This window comes from Drosophila yakuba, chromosome X (assembly GCF_016746365.2).
Source record: "Drosophila yakuba strain Tai18E2 chromosome X, Prin_Dyak_Tai18E2_2.1, whole genome shotgun sequence".
Lineage (NCBI taxonomy): Eukaryota > Metazoa > Arthropoda > Insecta > Diptera > Drosophilidae > Drosophila > Drosophila yakuba.
This window is the reverse complement of record NC_052526.2, coordinates 9,469,512-9,491,104: the sequence shown is the minus strand read 5'-3', so window position 1 is coordinate 9,491,104 and position 21,593 is coordinate 9,469,512. Positions and strand designations below refer to the sequence as shown.

At 40.4% G+C, this 21,593-nt stretch overlaps 2 protein-coding genes across 2 annotated transcripts; one reads left to right on the top strand and one right to left on the bottom strand.

Annotated features, from left to right (window-relative positions):
* The first annotated feature begins 287 nt into the window (after positions 1–287).
* Positions 288–1,154, top strand: LOC6524789 (probable 60S ribosomal protein L37-A). Its single transcript, XM_002100597.3, has 3 exons — positions 288–444; positions 598–733; positions 798–1,154. Exons 1-3 carry the CDS (start codon positions 442–444, stop codon positions 941–943), a joined length of 285 nt encoding a protein of 94 aa, XP_002100633.1. The 5' UTR covers positions 288–441; the 3' UTR covers positions 944–1,154.
* Positions 1,155–2,654: 1,500 nt separating this feature from the next.
* Positions 2,655–13,618, bottom strand: LOC6524788. Its single transcript, XM_002100596.4, has 9 exons — positions 12,998–13,618; positions 7,967–8,113; positions 6,133–6,392; positions 4,671–4,959; positions 4,264–4,609; positions 3,836–4,198; positions 3,448–3,764; positions 3,223–3,371; positions 2,655–3,166 (listed from the first exon to the last, which is right to left on the bottom strand). The coding sequence occupies exons 1-9, from the start codon at positions 13,371–13,373 to the stop codon at positions 2,936–2,938; spliced, it is 2,478 nt and encodes an 825-aa protein (XP_002100632.1). The 5' UTR covers positions 13,374–13,618; the 3' UTR covers positions 2,655–2,935.
* Between the last annotated feature and the right edge of the window lie 7,975 nt (positions 13,619–21,593).

The window sequence follows — 21,593 nt, the reverse complement described above, 5'->3', positions numbered from 1 at the left end:
TAATCGCATGTCTTCTGTTAAGAGTTATATATGTTGTTGGTATTTTTTGCAACGAGCTTGAATATGTTAATAAATCTATTAATTTTTTTATAAAAACAGAGACATTACTTTTAAATGATCAATGACTTCATAAAGTGGCTGTATATTGCTTAGGTATTTTAGTAATGCAGCATTTCATTATCGGACTGGCATCTCTCCGCCTGCTAAACGTCCAATTGGCAACTCCACAAATACCAGTTTTCGGTATTTAAGCAACCCTGCGCGGCAGAACTATCGATACTCGCGCAACGCGGCCACACTATTCTCTGCTCACCTCCAGCGTCTCTTCTTCTTCCCTTTTCTTTTTGCTGCGCTTCCGGAGAAGTCGTCTTTACTAGAAGCCACGTGCTAAATTTGTAGTTTGCAAGTTTCGTTCGATTCTTGAACCGTTCGCCACGAGAGATGGTGCGTAAAATGTGCTCGTTAAACCGAAATATATTTGCCGAATCTGCCAAGCAGTATATTTCGAGTGTTTTGCCTCCGTTTCTTATTTATTTTTTTTGAGTGTGCCGTGTTATGTGCAAGCAGAATTGCTAATACCCTGCGTTTCCATTACAGACGAAGGGTACCTCCAGCTTTGGTAAGCGCCACAACAAGACGCACACCCTGTGCCGTCGCTGTGGCCGCTCCTCCTACCACATCCAGAAGTCCACTTGCGCCCAGTGCGGCTACCCCGCCGCCAAGTTGCGTTCCTGTAAGTCACGATGCACCAATTTCGCCCCCCTAACCAGGTTAATAATTGCATTCCCTTCCGCTAGACAACTGGTCGGTGAAGGCCAAGAGGAGGAAGACCACTGGCACCGGTCGCATGCAGCACCTGAAGGTCGTGCGCCGCCGTTTCCGCAACGGATTCCGCGAGGGCACCCAGGCCAAGCCCAAGAAGGCTGCGCAGTCCAGCAAGTAGGAGGCTCTGTGTATCCCCCTCGTGATGTATATCCCACACCACCGGGTTATATAGACGGATATATAGCAGCTGCCCTTATAAACAGAGAACGACAGCCTCCAGTTGATCAACGTGAACACACCATCCAAAATCCACTGAAAATGGCCCACACAACATGGCTAATAAATCGCTCGAGCGCTAATAAATGAACGTTTTTTTTTATTAAGTGAAATTGGTGAATATTTTTTTATTGTTTGTGCAACGAAAGTGAAATGTGACCGAAAAGCAACCAAAAGATAGCGTGCAAACGGCCAAGTTCCATAACCCAGCGCTTGTAGGGCTGATTTCCTCGTGGTTTTCGCAGAAATTGTTTGTGTCTGCTGAAAGTCAGTCAACACGTTTGTAGGGCACGCCATCCATCCCACTCGTAGTTTTCATTGAAAACTTAAAACTAACGTCCTTATAAACACTATATTGCTAGTCAGTTATTAAAGCTAGAGCACCAGTAACTACTAAACAAAAAGCATGGCAATTTATTCTACATCGCAAAATCGCTAATTAATGTTTTACTTGAATCTCATTAGATTCGTTGCAAAAACATCTTTGGAAATACTCCTAAATCAATCTAAAAAGCCTTTCAACTGCATTTGATATTTATTTTACTTAATTGAATTAGAAGAAATGCCCAGAGCAGTGGAAAACGTTTTGTTCATATTTTGGTTTCCAAATACTTAGAAATTGACTGTTTTTTTTAGACAGCCTAATATAGAAAGAATATCATGGAACTATTAGCATTGTAGACAACACAGGAAAGCAAAAGAAAGTTAGTTGTTAAACTTAATGTGCCTCACTTCTTTTTAAAGCAATAGAATTGGTTGTGGTTAATTCACATGCAGTTGGTTCTAAAATAATTCGAAGAAAAGAAATTGCAGGTGGAAAATTATCCATTCTTAAAATAAATGATGTCGGACAAAATTAAACAGAAGCAAAACAGCAACCGGGACTTTGGTCCGTATTTTAAAGGTTTATTCCAAACAACCAAATGCTAGTACTTATCGGCTATAGCAGCTATCAGCAATTCGTATATATTTAATTGGAGTTTGTTGCAAGTTTTAGGTTTATTTATTTATTTTAAACAGCTGCAGCTAGCATAACAGCTTTATAAACGTGAACATTTTTAATATAGTAATTTAGACACAGAAGGCATACCTTTTTTTACGAAAGTATGGCTAAGTCTGAAGATTATCAGTAATTGACTATTTGATTCGAGTATAAATTGCTTTAGTATTAGAATCGAATGAAGTTTTCGTTCATACAGTTTTACAGCATTGATATTGGCGATCCAATACCCCTAAACCTTTACCAATTGCTTGGCGTCCGCTACCACGGCATTTTAAACTGTAAGCGGCCCTCTTATCACATTTCAGTCACTCCAAAACCGTATGCTCTGAATTCGAATATTGCATACTTTAAGGAACTCTCATGCACATAAAAGGCCTGAAGGTTTTGTAACATATTTATATATATTTTATTAATTAAATTACCATTTAAAAACTGACATTCGACCTCGCTTAAGGCAACGTAAGTATTCTAATAAACATGCGCACCGAGAGTCTTAGTCCGGGGCCCCGATATCACGTTAAGCCTATGGTATAGGGGTTCCCCAGCACTGACTACCTCTCGGAGCCCGGTTTAGCAAGCAAGATAATATCGTACATCAAGCAGTGATTGATTGGTTTATGACTACGAATCGGTTCGTTACGGTTCGGTTCTTAATTGTCGCTCGATTTGACTAATAGTACAATTTACAATGTATAAAGCGTTCCACTAAGACTAGGGGCGGTTTTCGATTGAATTCGGGGTAAATGGGATGGGCACATGGACGGATTGAATGGGATTTCTTCTTTTTTTTTTTTGGGGATTTCGCTGGGGATCACTAAACATATTGCCACTAAATGCTAAGACATTTATACAAGTTATACATAGCTAAGAAAGAGTGTGTTTACATCCAAGCTAATCGGAGTGCGGATGATGCGACTGTAGGAGGGCAGTGGTGCTGGGCTGTGAGGCTGGTGTTGTCGTCGCATCCTGGGACTCCGTCCCATTGGCTTGGCTGTCTTTCACCACCTTTGCCGCAGTGGGTCGCTTGATCAGCAGCTTCTTTAGATTCTGGAACGGTGCATCGAAGAGCACCGTCAGCGCCACGGACGCCAGGAAGATCGATATAAATTCGTTGGTATCGAGCTGCAATGCATAAATACAATAAATAATACAATACTCTATACATGGCAAATACCTACAATAATCGAAACAAAGTTGTAGTAGTGGTGAATGTGACGCCTTCGGCCGACATTGAAGAAGAACACGGGGAACTGCGTCAGGTAAATGGCATACGATAGCTTCGTGGACACCTGGAATCCGCGCCAGGCAAACAGCTTCGTCAGTTTATCTGGTTAAAAAAGAACAAAATATTAAAAAGATGAACACCATGGAAACCACCATGGATAGTCGTGCTCAACACCCACTTGTATAGCCATTATGGGAGACAAAGACGATCCAGGAGAAGAACAGACACCAGGCGATGGGCGCAAAGGCGGCGTATATGGCTGCATGGGTGGAATTGTACACGTAGTTGATGTCGCCCATGGGCGCGGGTCCCAGCAGCGAGGCCAGCACACAAACGGTGGCCACCAGCCAACCAAGTCGCAGCTGCAGACTGCTCAGCCGGGCGTTCTGATACTTGCGCAGCACATAGCCCAGCAGGATGCCCATGATGTACACCGTGGAGCGATGGGGCGGGAACGAGTACATGTAGTCGGCGGTGCGGAACAGGCGCTGAATGCTGGTGGTATCACACAAAAATCAATATAGCTTTCCTATCTTACACTTGTACACTTATTGTGCCAAACTCACTTGGTGCCAAAGTAGATATAGTTGGACAGCTGGTTGACAATCGTGGTGTAGTACCTAGCCGCCGTTCCCACCGTGCACAAGAGCAGCAGGGCGAAGAGACCCCGTCTTGGCCACCGCCACAGGGCCAGGATGAGGAGTGGTGCCACCGCAAAGAGTTCCGTATCAATGCCCAGATGGTGCGTGTGCGTCAGGCACATCTCGCTGAAGCCAAAGTAGTTGTGTATGAAGAGCAGGTTGCGCCACCAGTTCTTCTTGCAAATGTCCGCATGGTGGCCCACCACCAGATTCCACTGGGGTCCACTGCCCCACAGAGGCAGCACATACGTGCAGAAGAGTATCAAGGCAGCCAGTGGCGGAACAATCCTGCAGCGGGTAAGAGAAATTCGATTAATACAAGCAATTAACCCATACAATTTAACTGCACCCACCTCATCAGTCGACTAATGTACTCGTTCTTCAGCCTGATGGGCTGCTGCTTCATTAGGCGACCAAACAGTGAGTAGGCGGTCAGCATGCCGCTGAAGAGCAGGAAGGGATCGGTGTAGAGGGAGGCAGCACGGCCAATGACCGTCCACGGCTGACCCAGACTCTCGGACATGGCAGTGCGATTGTTGTAGGGATTGAAGAACATGGCCATGGACTTGTGCGAGAAGATCAGCATGATGGCGTTCAGGAAACGGATGCCATGCACCGCCTCAATGTCACCAGGAGCACTGCTCGTGCTAAAGAGCCAGCGCAGATTCTTGTCCAACGAGAAGGCCGTGAACCAGGCATCTGGAAATGACAATGGTTAGAAACATATGATATATAACTCACTCCCATTTGGAGAACTCACTCTGCTTGGGCTGCGACTTGGTGGATCGATCGTAGATGGTGGACAGGATGGCCACGGAGAGCACGAGCAGGAAGAAGCGCACCGCCCACGTGGTGTTGCGATCCCAGGGGCGCTGATCCCGCACCTGGCACATCTGGGGCTCCACGCGCACATTGAAGGTGATGCCCGTGGCGGCGGTCTGGTTGCCCAGGTACTCGGCCACACTGTACTCCACATCCCGGGCGGAGCAGCCGGAGGGCACACACAGGCCCCAGTTGATCAACGAGTAGCGGGGCACTCGGTGACCAGGCTGGAAATACAAGAAAGTGAACGTGTCGTCCGGTTGGCGATGAGTTTGAGCTTATGACGCAGGAGTACCGCCCCATCCTCTCCAGGTTAATGGAATGCTGAATCAACTGGGGTCGCCGACCTACCTACGCCTCCATTACACTCGAATCCATAAAAACAATGACTAGTTGAACGGGATTCGAGGCAATACAATTAAGCCAGGTCGCGTTTGTTCCGCCTATACACTTGATAATTTTGCAATTAACATTATCTTTATGTGTTCTAAACTAAGTGATCTTTTTTGAACGGTAAATTACGTGTTTACATAGGTTTTTCAATTATGCGACTTTAACTACTCACTCGAAACTGACATTTTTCCTGACTTCATGTTGAATAGGAATGTGAGAACATTAAATAGGTTACTATGCGAATTTCTCGAATGTTGTTGCCATTTGTAAACAACTTATTGAGATGTTCGGTTCATTAAAATATGTGCATGTTTAATTCAATACCCAAGTAAAATGTTTCTTTTAATTTGAATATTTAGAAATATTTAAAAATAAATAAAAACTTGAAAACAAAGCCGGAACGATTTACTTTATCTTTCTTTAACGATTTTTAACGAAATGTATATATTAATCATTGTGCTGACATAATTGGATAAATCACAACAAACAATTTATATTCAAATGCTTTTCTCTGTTCTTTTTTTTCTCATGTAAAAATCCGTAAAGTGTCCGTCCGTTTGTTCGTTTGTCCGTTTGTTCGGTTTCTGGGTTCACTGGCCTGAGTTTGGCTTACGGCTTCCATTTCTGCGCCATGATTCGGAATTTGCATTTTACGACCATCTATCGCATTTGATTATTTCGCCTTGCTTTCCGTTGTCAGTTTTCGTCTTTGGTCAAGTTCAATGTCGAAGTCCAACATTTTAGCGGACCAATGTTAATCAATTTATTTGGCCAGATTTATACTTTCATATACACCAGCAAAAAAGAAGTATGAATATATATTTTGATTTTTACCTAATCAATTTTATAATGCGCAAAAATATATAATTAATTTATTTAAGATAAATAAATTACACGAGCCCAGTGATTCAGTGCATTCCCTTTGATCTGGCATTTCGGTCACGTGCTCCATTAAAGGAACTTTGCGATGTGGAAAGAAGCTCGAAAGTTTGTGGAAAGATACTCACGTCGTTGAACTCGCTTTTGAAAGGTCCATGTGATTGGATCAGCTTGAAGAAACTCTTCAATCGCTTCGAATTGTGTGGCAGAACTGGCTGGGCATAGGCCAAGCAGTACTGGCCACGGATGATGGAGTCCCCATCCTGATCCTTGCCCGCATCCTGATCCTTCATCCGCTGCTGGATGGCCAGGCACTGGTCGAAATCGCCGGGTTGATTGATGTTGCCATTCAGAATACCCGAGTTCAATTTGCCACTGGAGTCGTGCACTATTAAAAAAAAAAAGAAAATTGATATTAAAATAAAATAAAAAACTTCTCTAGGAATAAAATTGAAATGTATGCAGGCGTCTTTAGAAGATTTCCATTTAAATGCAAATTAAATTTCTCCTTTTTCTGAATGGCACCCACTTTTCTTTTATTTCTAGTAAACCACACCTCCTTGGTTTATGTGTCTATAAAGAAATGCTCTTGATGTCTTTCTCAACTAAATGTCAATAAACTTGGAAAAAATTAGCATATTTATATGACTTGTTTTTATCAGTCGATTAAAGACGGCGACCGATTGAAAAATAATGGATGAGATGTGCAAATTCTCAGGTAAATCGTAAACTAACTTTGATTTTGGTAAATGATGATTATTACACATCTCAGTATTTTCACTACTATACTTAGTTAATTATGTGATCTTCAAAATATGAATACCCATTCGTTTTGCATTCATGTTTCGACCTCAGCCTTAGGGCATTCTTCTTATTCATTCACTTGGAGATTCCTCGAATAGCTGAATATGTGATCCATTCACGTTTCGCGGGGGGTGTGTGTGTTTTTGGTGGGCGGTAGGCGGTAGGCGGAGCGACTGTGACCTTGACTGTGATCGCAACTCGTAGCGCCTCTCGTTCTGATTCTAAACCTCTGTCGACGTCGACGTTGCGGTCTTTTGTGTCAAGTTCGCGTTCGCAGTGGCAATTGAAATCGCTATTTTTGCTCATGTTTGCAATTTTGCTGCTCTTGGCTGGAAATTCGCTAGATGCAACTGGCATTGCCACATGCTCGATCATCTGAGTGTTGGTGTGTGGTGTGTGGTGTGAATGTGGGTAAAGTTCGACCATTGGCCTTCACTTTGGATCACACACAGCTGCCAGCTACAGTGCCGTTCACAAAAGTAAGTCGCTGGCTTCCCAGGCAACGCTAAAATACTTCCTAAACTAGTGCTAGAAAATGTTTAACCAAATTTGCATTTTTTTTTTTTTGTTGAAGCTAAGTATTTCTTTACAAAACTTGGAATGAAATGTTATACCTCAAAAGTAACTTTTTCATGCTACAAAAATTCCTTTCAAAATCAAACATATCATATTCTAATGCTGTTAGTCGTTCCTAATTATTTTTATATAATATATATATTTTTATGTACCCTATTATCTTAGCCATAACAGTATCATTTGATGCATTCGACTTTGGGGTCTTTCGATTCATGTCGACTCGTCTGGCGGTCACGTCGAAGTCGAAGTCAACTGCGACTGCAGCTTCACCTGCTGCCAGTTGGCAATGACTCCAATTCGAGCCGAACGTCCCCCGACTGGTTCTACAGTTCTATGGTTCTACTGTTCTCCGGTTCTCCGGTTCACCAGCTCTCTGGTTCTATCGGGCATCCAACCATCCAACCATCTAACTATCCACTTGCAGAACTAGAACCACAACGCCAAACTGGCCAATTTGTTGACTGTCATGGACTGTCATGACCTTGCCAATTGCCCCCAACCCAACCCAGCCCGAACTCAACCCAACTTAAGCACCGCCTCTCGATTCAAGTTTGTTTACCCCCCCAGCTTTTGAATACTCACTCTTCAGAGCCCACAGATCAAAGTTGTCCAAGGCGTTCAGAAACTGATGCATCTGCCGGCGACACAAAGTCGAGGCATCCGGATTTCTGGCCGCATCAAATGGTTGCGTAATGGCCAGAAAACGCTTGCCAATGTTGTACAGATAAGCTGGAAGTGGGGAAATGTGGAGAAATTATTATTTAATATACATATATGTATGTATATACAGTCAACTTGCAAGCGGCTAGTTAACTAAATTGTACGCTATTGAAATGACTACCTTGCTGCCTACTTAATTGTCACATTGCTGCCCACATAGAATTAAATTTTATGTTATAGATTTTAATGGTTCCATTTAAGCAAAGGAAATTCGATTTCGCAATGCACTCGTTTTTGAAAACCCCGTGATTCACTGTAACCCAAATAAACAAACGCTAACGTAGTTGCAAGTCAGCCAAGCCATCAAATTATTATTCACTTTTACAAGCAAACTCTAACCCGTGTTCAACAAATATTAATAATTTTCTAACAGCTCAAAAAAAAAAACACTTACACTGCTTACTTGTGTGCTATAATTTAAACAATCATCATAACGGAAATTACAAGGCATCGAAAAGATTTTGGCTTAAATCATTGGTAATTGGCTATTGGCAGTCATTGTTATGAATTTTTGATAGCTTTTCGTTGAGATTTAATATGATAACCGCTCATTATGGATCACTATGTTAATGCTAAACAATTTCTGAGCCGGATTTCGGACTATTAATCCGATTTGGATCATGCAACAAAGTGCATTAGTCATTTTATTTATATGATATTAATATCACTTTCAATTTTACAAATTTTTTCAGGATGTGTGCTATTTAATTTGAGAACGTAAGAGGATATTATTGATCATCACAATGAAAATTGTTTTGCTTGAGAGCATAGTTTTTTAAACTTTTTTTTTCAAAGTAGTAAGGAAATCACTCGAATTGGAAATACGCCATACTTCTTTTGAGTGTCTTACATTTTGCCCATAAAACTGCAATAATTATTGATTGTACAACTGATCCGCAGTGATGTTCTCTCAAAATGGGGCCTGTTTATTGGTTGCAGGCCATTTGAACCTCAAAAGGCGCACAATATGCACATGTGGACACCAAATTGGACAAGGTCAGGCCCCTGGGCACGTGGCATATAGAACAAACAGGAAGTGAACCGCATTCATTTAGTACCAAGATGGATAATGAGGCGCCGCCAAATGGGCAAAGACGAAGAAAATGGGAATGGTGATGGTGGTGGTGGTGGATGATATCCCCTGGATCTTGGAGAGCTGCCAGGTCCAAGTGGCCCAGCCGTCATCAGCATGCCAAGCTGGTGTCCCCAGCCAAATTAACATTTCATTATCATGCTGGCCACTTTTTATGCTAGGCAGATCTCATTTCAAATGCCGATCGCGTGGCTCCAGCCATCGAACATCAATATATCAGTCGCCGCCTGCATCCGTCAACTTATTTTTCTTTTTCGGGGCGTAGAAGGGGGCCTCCAAAAAATAAAGGGGGGTAGGGGGGATATCGCTGGGCAGTCCCCAAAGTGCTAAAATGCGTCAGAGTGCGACGAGATGTGACTGCCGAGTGCCTTTCCGCCACCTGTCGTCATATTCTATATATATAAGCATATATATGTATCTATATCTGAACTAAATTTGGAAAAACTCGCCGGCTCTACGAAGCTCTGTGGGAGGAAGAGGAAGAGTGAAGAATTCTACAATTGTCAGTCGCGTCATGAAGATGTGGCAACAATGGCATCCGTGCGAAACATTTACAACCGGCTCAACTCATTAGCATCGCAAATTATGAAGATTCAAAGGCATTGATATGACAAAACAGATCTTGAGGATAGTTTGTAAATGTGTCGTGAGTTAGCTGGTAACTCCCTTGGGATACGACTTCCAATGGAGCGGGTACATTCCAATGTTCTAGGAAAACTGCGGTTACATTTCATTTCACATCACATCGCGATACTTTAAGGCACTCCCACGTTGGGGCTGAAAATTATTACATTTTTTAAGTGTGCATGAATTGGGATTTAACGGAAGAGAGTTTAAAGCTCAGCTTAGAAATAAGATAAGCATTTAAGATGCTCATAAAACGCAGGATTCAAGAAACAAGCCCCTCACTCAATTATTATGCAATTCATTTCCAACCACTTCCATCTAAACCATCAAAGGCCATCAAAAGTTTTGGGGAATGGTAAATGGAATGTTAAGTCCATAGAGACTTTTACGATCTTCCAATTACTATTTGAACCCCAGTCAACGCATGATGATCGTAAATGGCGACCCATAAAAGTCACAGACAATTCATTCGTACAATGAAATCAAAATCAAAAATGAATATGAAAATGAAAAGTAGATTCGCGAAAAGAAATACATATGCTAAATGGCCAGCAGAGAATGTCATGTTAAACAAGAATCGCACTTTGGACCGGGCCAACAAGTGGCAACTGGCTGCCAGTTGGCGGCTTAATTAACCGTCTATCTCAGCTGAGTGTGCGTTTCGTATTCGTCTCTGACCCACTTGGCCAAGTTGCTAACTGAAAAACTGAAAAACTGAAAAAAACTGAAAAACTGATATAACTAAAAACTGAGCCGAATGCCAAGAGCCAACTCAACTGAATGGCAGCTGGACTCGCGTATATTGGCCAATATTCCTGCCCAACAAATTCGCGCAATCCTGCGCAAACGCTGCGATATTACAAAAGAGCGTTCTAGTTAGTGGATCTGGTTTTCGTTTACCACCAGCCAGAATTGTAATGGTTAATGGCCAATTGTGGCGGTGAATGGGCCATTTAATGTCTTGGCTTGAAACGGTTGCTTGGCTTTGATTTATATGAACTACAGTTCGTATTTGCCTTGCTATACACCTATGTATGTACGAGTATTTTGTTTGATAGTGCAGAATGATTTCATCTTGCCAATTAGCAGCGGATTATCTCGCAAAATCGCATTTATTTGTTGGCACCTCTCCTGCAAACAGTCGAAACAAATCGATCAGCAGTTGTCACTTTGTGCTCGTAAACATTTTCACCAGCCACTGCAATGCGATCACGATCGACTTCGTCCCCGGATGAACCAGCATTTTGTTTGTTTGCTCATAGTGCACTGAGCAAAATATTTGCCTTTTTCTCATTTTCCTTTTCAAAAGATGCAAAAAGAATATTTATTAAAGCATGCTTCTTTGCAAATTGTTTTATACAATTGTTTTGAAATAAATCCGACAATTAAATGTTAGAATCCATTAGAATAAGTAGTCAGAATATTACTAAGAAAACCCCAACTTTTTACGGTGCACCACTACTCAACTCAAACCGGGCTTTAAAGTCAATATTTATCAAGTCAATTGGCAGTTTAACTTTGGTTTGCCACCGAACAGTAAAAAAAGAGCAGCTTGTCGAACTAGTGGCAATTTGCCACCGTTTATTAGTTCTTGGTATCTCAACGGGCTAAGATATCTTAACCTTCTGCTGCACGACTCATCATCGCCGTCATTTCCATTTCGATCATCATAACTATTTGGTGTATCGTTATTCGCATTATTTTGGCCAAATGGATGGTTGGTGGGTAACACGTTTCGCGTTTTATGACAGGCCTTTAACGGTACCTGGTCAAGTGGTCAAGTGTTCGCGCACTTATGGGTGGGATGATGGGTTTGCGATGTGGTGTAAGTATATGCACATTCACAGGTGCGACACAAGAAAAAATAAAAAACTTTAAATAAAAATAAAAATACAACACAACAGCAACAGCGAGAGCAACAAATCGGCGACAAGCAACCACTCGGCGAAGATCAATTACAAACAAACCAGCCACAAAGTGGGCAAAAAACCAAAACCAAAACCAAAACCGAAACCGAAACCAAAAGCCACTTAAGCTTGGTCGTCAAATGGGCTGGGCACTCGGCACTTTTATTATGTTATGATATGGGTCTGTTTTATTTTTTTAAGTGGGAGGTACTACTATGAGGAGGAACATCTTCATCGGATATAACACTCAGAATTGGCGCTGCGAAACGATATTCGTTACGCATTGGCACTTTCGAGTGTAGGCACTTCGAGTCGAGGAAGTGTTATTGGCATTACGTTAGGTAATTAATGAGATTGCAAAATATCTGGTATTACGATATTCGGTGCGACATTACTTACGATATAAGGACTAAGTACTTGTGCACTAAGTTTAGATACTAATCAATCTAACGCAATCACATAAATAACTTTCAAACAGATAATACGTGCATTTCGACATTCACTAAGTGCGACAAATAATTAAGGCTACGATAAATAAATGCATAAATAACCACATGAGCTGCTGAATAATCTGAAGATGCTGCTTGGCAATTAAGATAATTACTTCTGTAATTTAAGACGATAACAGTTGAAACAATTATATATGGGTTAAACCTCCAAAATTTTCTGACTTCGCTTACGTGCGACGCGACCTTATCACATTATGCAGAGCAGAAATGCAATAAAATACAAAGAAAAATTGTTTCGTTTACGTGAGACTTCGCACATTGCCTTGACTCGGTCACCACACCATCTCCATCTCCATCTCCATTCGCAGGAACCAGTGAATATCGAGTGTTGTGGAAAACCCCCTCTAATCGGCCAACCGAAATGAGGTCCTAACTTTAAGTGCAAATATTTGGCACCGGAAAAGAAAATAAAACAGATTCAACAAGGCCAAACCTTTTAACAAGAATAAGTGGCCAACAAAAGGCGAGACATCGATTAGATAAGCCGAGATTTTGGCTCAATTCACGGGATGCGCCTTTGGTCAGCCGGAAGTGGCCCAAAAAGGTGACGCATCTTGGCCAAATACATACAATTCGGAACGGTCAAGCAATTGATTTTGATTTGACGCACGCGCCTCTTATGCAATTCCCAACGGAAATCCCATGACTATTGCAGAAATCGCTGATCGCGCTGATTCAAAGTGCCCAAGGCCACGATGTGGGCGGCATGAGAAAGTAATGTATCGGTAATGGATCGTCCACTTGATCGCCCACTTACCCCTTTCATCCTCCTCCACCTGGTCATCGTCATCCTCCATCGCCTGTTCCATCTGGTGTATCGTATAATTTCCCGGCGCTACCGCATGACTCAATTGACTCAAATTGGCCGTCTGGTATTCCAGGATTGTTGTGGTCGCATCGTCGGCAAATAACTTTAGGCTATAGTTAACCTTATCCTCGAATATCGAAGCAATTTTGCTCTCCAACTTATCGGCAGACACATCGCCAGCATCGGAGACGGAATTGGCGCCAGCCAGAAGATGATCGCCCAAATTGCAATTGTCCTTCAGGTTGCAGGTGGGCTGGACCACGCCCTCGAGCGCCTGGCTAGTGGCAAGTGCCAACAGTAGCAGTGATAGAATATGCCGTGACATCCTGTTAAGGATCCTGGATTACTTTGCAATGCGACTTATAGGTTTTCAGTTCTCTGGCACATAATCACACAATCAAACACACACAGAAAAGCAAAGGACGCAAATGAACACCAGAAAAAAAAATAGGAATTATTAAAAATAACTCTGTGTTACAACGACGGCGATCGATGATTTTTTAGATCGTTTTGTATCAGCGTTCAGCGAATTAAATTAAGCGACCGCCAAGACGAAACATTCAACGTCAACTGATTGTCCAAATGCCGCCGAGCATACGAAGACCGCTCAGGTTCGGCGGTTCGGCGGTTCGGTGGTTCGGTGGATCGGTGGATCGGTGGGTCGGTGGTTGGGTGGTTCGGCGGCGGCTTAGCAGCTCAGCGGTTCGGGGGCCTAAAACCAGGGAGGCTCTATGTATAGGTCAGTATCTGTGTGGGCCTAATACATCTATGTGTGTGTGCGTTAGCCGCAGACTGAATTTCAAAACCAAATGCAGGCCGAATTTTGAGCGACTGACTGCGGCTGCATCTATAGCGATTCCGATTCCCATTCCGATTCCAATTTCAATTCCGATTCTCTGATCTCCGTGTCGTAGCTCTGAGAATTGCATTCGCTTATTTCAGCGGAGAATCGCAGACTCTTCTTCCCACATTCGGCACTATCTTTTGCTGCTAATGCTGCTAATTGTGGCCATACTTAAACCGCTGATAAATGGCAATGACAAATTGCTCTGTTGGCCTTTTCAACTCGAATCGAAATATTTTCGTTTTCCCAAGAATTATCACTTCGCCTTATAGAAATGCAAAATAATTATATGCATTCTTTTAATATACCTATGTATACTAAAAACTTGATTTTGATTTTATTAAATTAGAATATTTATTTTTTTGCATTTTATTTTTTGCATATGTGTACGAAATAGAAGGGAAAATTAGCAAAATGGCATGACGCGACAGAATCGAAAGCGGTGAAAGATTCCAAAGAAAAGGTGAATAACATCAGCTTAGCTGCTTGAAAAACTTATTAACAAACAAAACAAAACTTTGAGGTCAAATTGGCCATGAAGATGTTTCGCAACAATTTCTTGCTGATCAATCGCATTCTGGACATCTAGTCGCAAAAAGTTTGGAAATTAAGCCAATAATTATAGCCAAATTGCCGACATGGGCCAATAACTCGTTTCGATGATTTGAAGTTCTGCGGGTGAATCTCCAATGACTAAACAAAAATGTAGATGATTAAGAATTTACCAGAACTTATCATTTCCACCACCAAAAAAAAAAAAAAAAAATGGGGCAAATCACAAATCACATTCGCAATAGAAACTGACGCAAATCCACTGAAAGTGAGTCCGGTCTCTCGTCTGGTTGCCAATATCAAATTACCCAAGCCGACCCGGCATATGGCTATGTGGCTATATACCCGGTACTCAGTGCTATATCCACAGATATATGTATCGCTTTGGACATATCTGGCCAGCGGGTTCTTGCAACAGGCGCCAATTGCAAGCGGAACCAGAGCAGTGCCAACCAAACCAAAAAAAAAAACAAAAAAAAAAACAAAAAAAAAACAAAAAAAAAACAAAAAAAAAAACAAAAAAAATCCAAAAAAAAATCAAAACCAAAAACATAAACATAAACAAAACACACATCGCCGTCCCCCAAAAGTCCGCAGGCTTATCTATGAGTATACGTATTTAAAAAGTTGCAACGAGGCTTACGACTTTGTAGATACTACATTTTCAGAAAATATTCATACCAATTAATCCGGTTAGTAATAAATCATTTCCCACGTATAAATAATCCCATGCCAAAATGTATAAAAAATCATTTAGCTATAAATTACTTTTTCCATTTTTTTTAAATAAAAAAAAACATTAAATAAATATCTACTTTCAGAAAGAAATTAATAGCAAGATAAACCACAATAAATAATGCGGTTCTAGTACAAGTTGATATTTTGGGTAATAAAATATTGCTTTTTAAACTGTCTATAGCTGTGTATATATATTATCTTAAATGTCAAATATAATGTTCTGAAATATATATGTGTGCTGTACTACCTTTTAAAACGAACTAGATTTACAGGGTATGCGAAAATAACCATTCTCTTTCGTCGGCTCGAAAAAAGAAAGAATGTGGCAATTGACTCTGCGGCTGCCGCTATGATTCTACACTGATAAAAAAATATATTGCAGGGCATATAAAAATTACAATCTCTATGAAATCCACATTAGAAGGCAATACACTAGACAGTATTTCTAGAGATTACTAACAAGATTAATTGACATCGAAATGGTAAGCTCATTTGGTTTAAGATGGAATTAAATTAAATTGGTAATTAAAAGGTAACAATATTTTTCAAAATGCACCTGTGCCTGCGACTGCGTGGCGGTTGTTTTGGCCATGTCTGTTGGGGGGCCTGTGGCAATCTGAGCGAGTTTGGTTCCGCGGAACCAAGAGCCAACGTCGACGGCGACTCATTAACAGGCCAAGTTGCAAGTTGCTGTTGCGATTTTTGATTTTTGATTTTTCAAGAGGCAACAACCAACGTCCAAACGGCAACGTGCAACACTCGACGTGCGGCTCTAAAACGTGGCTAACCAACTGACGGACGAAGTGACTGACTGCCTGACTGACTGACTGACTGATTGACTCAAGTTTGGCAATTTTGTGAAGTTTGCGTGGCTGCTTTGCCAATTGAAATGTTGCCGTCTTGGCTTTTTGGCATTTCGTGCGAATTTTCCCGGCTGTTCGACTCCATTAGCCATCTAGAATTCTTGTTTGCCTGGGCAAACAGAGAGGGCCATGCCATTTCATATCTTCCCCCATTTGCGGCGCTTCAAATGCATTCGAATGCACCACACGAACCGGTTCTCCCCGGGAAAACAAAGAGTTGTTACCAAATGGTGTATAGTAAGCATACAGTGTGGTGTCCAACATGCACCAGCGACATCCAAAAGATCAGCGATCCAATGGCGAAAGATCAAATCCATCAAATGCGATGGCAACACTCGTGGATCGGCCAAAAACCAACGGGGCGTATTGATAACACGATGTATCTGTTTGTTTGGCATGTGTTTGTTGCTCAAAAACACACACATATAAAGTTGCAAATCGAACAATAAATAGTGTGCAGAAAATGCAGAGTCAGTGAAGAACGAGCTGCTGGAAAACAAGTGATTTGGTTATTTAGAACGCGTAAAAAAGTGGCAAAGCAGAAAGTGCATAATGCCAATGGGACTTAATGAGTGGTTGCACAGAAAAAATAATAATCAAGAGTTGCGTAAAGAATGTGTGTAATTAAAAAACAATTAGAAGAAGAAGAAATGTCATGCTAGTATTGTTGAAAAAACACTTTCCAAGAAATAAATAAATATATTAGCCAATGCTCAGTTGGGCTCTTTGCAATAGTAATGAATACATTTAATCACCGATAAATTAAAACAAATGTGCGTTCGTTTTTCACGCACGCATCTTTTTTCCATTTTTGGGTTTTCCAAACCAATCAAAAATCCACTTGTGCATGGGTCAACGTGGGAAGTCAATGGGTTAAGAGTGCCTCAAAATTCCCCTGCATTCGCCTATGCATTTTGATGATCAATACAACGATGATCATAAATGCGGATGATAATGATGATGCCCATCAAGTGAGTTTCTTGTCTAAGTCTTTTGTTTTGCCACAGTGGAAAGATTATGTTGCGTTATGCGTACATCACACTGAAAGTTATGTTTTTTAATTAATGCATTTCAAAATGAATTGCGATAAATATGGAATTAAAATCTATAGTTTAAAGTATGTTTGATAAATATAAACATAATTGCACTTAACTCTAATAGATATACATTTAATATTATAAATTTTAAATAATAATTCTATACGAGATTTTTTCAAAATTACCCCTTCCCCTCTTACCTCTTCAAGCAGCCCCACCCCCCCCCCCACATTTTGGTTCGCTTTCGCTTTTTGGTTTCCAACTCCTGCAACGACCTTGAACAGTTGTAACCCATTTTCATTTTCAATTTCGATTTCGGCTTCAATTTCGCTTTCAACGGCTGCCACTGCAACGATTTGTATGTGGAATTTTAAACAGTTTCTTTGTCGTATTTCGTATTTTGAGTTGGCCCACGATATGCATATGATGATGTCGATGGCTCTTGGCTTGGCTGATAGCCCAGCTCCAAGTGTCTTGTTGGCTCGAAGGGCAATGTAGCTTGGCTAATTCCAACTCGGAATCGAATTGGGATTGGCTTTTAGCCAGGCCCAAAAAAAAAGAAAAAAGTGACCACGTCACCGGACATCAAATCCATCCAATTCACATTGCATGTTGAATTCGTGTTTACTTTTCGGTCTTTATTTTATTTAAACTTTATTATAGCTTTTTTTAAGTTTTCAGCTTAATGGCTCTTTGTCCAATTAACGAGTTGAACTAATGCTAAAGTTCAAATTCAAATCGCACTGCGTAATTAAATGTAATTAAATTGTTTAGAATCTCCCCGACAAAACATTATTTTAGTCGCCATCACAACTAGTTGGGCTTGTGAATTTTGATTTAAATTTGTTTAATGCATGAATTTAATGAGCAATTAATTCGCATAATGACTCCACAATCATCAAATTTGCAGCACTTGGGGGCAAACAAACAGGTTTATGCTCCGGAACAAACAACTTTCAAGAAGTCCAGCGATCTTTTGTGCTCCGGGTGAAGATCATAGAATTAAAACAGAAATTAAGATTGATGGTCTTTAAATCATTTTTCCTCTTCAAAATACTGACACGCGACACATAAAAATGTACCCTCTAGCTATTTATGTTTAAAATGCCTAAGATGTCAATCAGTTTTTGAATATGGGTATTTTTAGTTAAAAATAACTAAATGACAACATAAATTTATGTAATTTAATAGTTGTCTATTAATAATCATATATAGTTTTTAGAATATTGTTTCGTTGCTTTAAGCACATAAGTAGTATGAATTAAGAAAGACCTCCAGAAAAAACCCTGATAGTAACGCCAATTTCCCGATTCAATGACTTAATTATTACCTTAGTTAGTGGAAGTGAATGTTCCACGATTTTTAAGGAAGTTTAAGCCATGTTCCGCAATAATAGCTACTATATTTACACTTCCAAGTTGTTGGATGCATCATAAAAGTGGGCAAAGAACAAGGAAGTCCGACATCAAGCACACATTGCCACAAAATACCTCCATGACCACTCCGTACTTGTATGTCCATAACCAAACAACTAAATCCACAATGTACAAGTGAATAGCTAAAAACGAACAACTAACAGCAGCCAACCAAAGATGAAGAGCGGGCAGCAATTTAAATGCCATAAAAACGATTTATGTTCGCGTATTTTACGCCTCGAAAAAATCCAAGCGAACCGTAGTTACAGTGTGTACAGTGCGTAACAGAGCTGTAAGGCAAATGAATGGGGTTTTCATAAAGTTTCGGCATTTCAAAGAGAGGAAAAAATATATTTCCAATGGTATAAACATTGTTAAAACTATTTTAAACCCACTTTATCCCACTTTAAATGAAGATAGCAACACATTTTTGTCGCGCACTGTCGCCAAAGGTATGTGCACATAGCTACGCTCATATGGAAACGATTGTCTGTTTGCTTTTGGCCAATTCATAAAGATGACTTGAGATCAGCCTCCCCCTTCGCAGGTTCAAGGCCCCACAATAAAAGCGCTAAAACAAAGCTGTGTGTTTACATTGGCAGAATCTACCCATCGAATTTGTGAACAAGAATTGATATTCAATGTTTGATTCTCTCATTTCTGGCATTCCAAATACCAGTATCCGTATCCCATCCCGTCCAAGTTCCGAAAGTGGTTTGCCAAATCGAATATTCCGGACTAAGATTGATGGTGGGATGCGATGCGATGGCAAAAACTAGTCTCAGCATTTGCATACATTTAATTTTCAACTTTAAGCACTTATAGCCAATGCGGCGCTCTTTATTGCCAAATCCATGGGATGCGGTAAACCGAATATTTGGGATTATGTGCGATTTTTACGGCCCGGAAATGTGCGAAGCATTGAGGCGTGGTAGGAAAACAGAAGACGATACATTCAATGAGTTCCTCGAATATAGTTCAAATAGTAATCGGTGAAGCTGAACGTCTGTACCGCCCATTAGATCTTCCTATTCACCCGATATAATACTACATATACTATATATAGTGTCGAGTCATTCAATCTGTATATCTGAGGCTGGCCAACGTTGACTCAAGTCATTGACACGTCTATTTTGGGGCCAATGAATTCAGACTGAATTGATTTTAAAACGATCTGCATAGAGAGAGTGGTTTTAATGGCGCTGTTTCGATTCTTTATTAGACTACTTAGAATATAGAACTTGCGGTTTTTCTTAGGTCAGGTTTGGCTCTAAACAAAATGCAAATATTTTTAAGATTTGTTCTACATAGAGTTATTATAATGTATAGTACCCTTCTCGCTATCAACTAGGCATTCATTAAAGCCAATTTATAGGTAATGTCACCTTTAGCAGGTAACCAATAACATCATTAAATTAACAATGTCTCAAAATACAGATTCTCATTGTTAGAATAATTGTGTATATCCATATCCACTTTCTGTTTCTTCTTATACAATTATCATGGTGCGTTAGCAGTTTCTTATTTAAATTAGACTTTGTACAGTCTCCAAACTCAAGAAGGGGTAATCGAGTGAACAAATATCTTAAATTTATGCATAAATAATGAATCAGCAGAATCCCGGAATATGCTAATCACACCGGTACGTAATTCTATTTCTGGACTCGGTTGCCATTTAAGGGTCGATCCGGTATATTCTAAATTGACGAACAGGTTAAGATTCATTCTTAGCCATGGCATTTCTGCTGACCCATCTGCAGTTTGTTTACCATATTATAATTAATTTCTTTTTCTTGTTGAATTATGCCGTCTTCAGCGAATCCGCTGGCATGCCAAGGCTATAGACACATACTGGCTATATACACAGATATTTTAGCTATATCGTATTTTGGGGCTTGGCTCTTGCTGACAATTTGGTTTATTTGGCAATCGGTTTTTGCTGAATTCTGTTTAACTGCCTTTAATTGTGGCGAAGACAACAGCCAACGGGCCCAAATTGGCAACCGGTTCAGGGTGATCTAATCTAAGGGTCTTCGCTGCTGGCTTTTGAACATTTACCTTTTTTTTCTCTATTTATTTGTTTAGTTTTCTTTGAATCCGATTTGACCGATTTAGCCGATTTGGCCAACACCTGTCAGCACGTTCATATGCGAAATCGTCGGTGGGAGCTCCCCTGGATTTTTGCTACCTTGGCTACCACACTTATTGGCCAACTGGGCGCCCGGCTCGAAGTCCAGCTCGACCTTGACCCACCCTATAAGACCATGTTGTGGCCGGTTATTTGCTGGCTATTTGCTGGCTATTCACTTGTTTTTGCGAAGTAAACAGTTGTTGACATGGGCATTGGCAATGTGCCCACACACACTTGATATGCCTACTACCTAAAGGTTCGCATTCTGAAGTTTAGCCAACTGCTTATGATCTTTTATAAGGAATTTCATTTTTACATAAAGTAAAAATTTGCCTAATTTAACTATGTTTATTTCAACACAAAGAAATACAAATAAAAGCATATTTTTCTATTTTCAAAAACATACAAATAAATGTGAATAATGTATGAATAATGTTTTGGATAATATTAAAATTTAATCTAGTAAATTTTAAATACTCATATCACTTAACATTAGAAAAAGCTTAGATCCACTGTCGCAGCCTAAAAGTATTCCAAATAATTTGAAAATATTCAAAAAGCTCTTGGGGCATGCAAATGTAGCAAGCTTGACATGCAAATTAATCCAATTAATATTATAATCTCTATCTTTCATTATTTTAAATAAAGTATTAGGTTCTTAATTTTTTCTCAAGTGCATTTAACCTCCAGCTATGAATTCCAACAAATGCCATCCGCAATTGATAAGCCTTATATACACAGCCTAGAAATAGTTGGGATGTGAACAATGCAGTTTATTGAAATTATACTATAATCAGATTAATCACTCAAGCAGTAATCAGTCAGCCCGTAGGTTAAACTATCGCATTCACTTAATTACACTGATTAGTTTTGTTTGCCAGGTGTGTGGTCTTCTTCTTTAAGTTACTAAGCCGGTTAACAACATTGTGAACTATAAGTTTTATTGTTGAAATATAACCGCCTTG

Excerpts from the sequence above, each read along its gene's own strand:
- LOC6524789 (XM_002100597.3), top strand. Across the intron at positions 734-797 it reads CGCCGCCAAGTTGCGTTCCT|ACAACTGGTCGGTGAAGGCC; the intron begins GTAAGTCACGAT and ends CCCTTCCGCTAG.
- LOC6524788 (XM_002100596.4), bottom strand. The coding sequence starts at position 13,373 with ATGTCACGGCATATTCTATCACTGCTACTGTTGGCACTTGCCACTAGC. Across the intron at positions 3,765-3,835 it reads TATATCTACTTTGGCACCAA|CATTCAGCGCCTGTTCCGCA; the intron begins GTGAGTTTGGCA and ends TGATACCACCAG. Across the intron at positions 3,372-3,447 it reads CTCCCATAATGGCTATACAA|ATAAACTGACGAAGCTGTTT; the intron begins GTGGGTGTTGAG and ends TTTTTTAACCAG.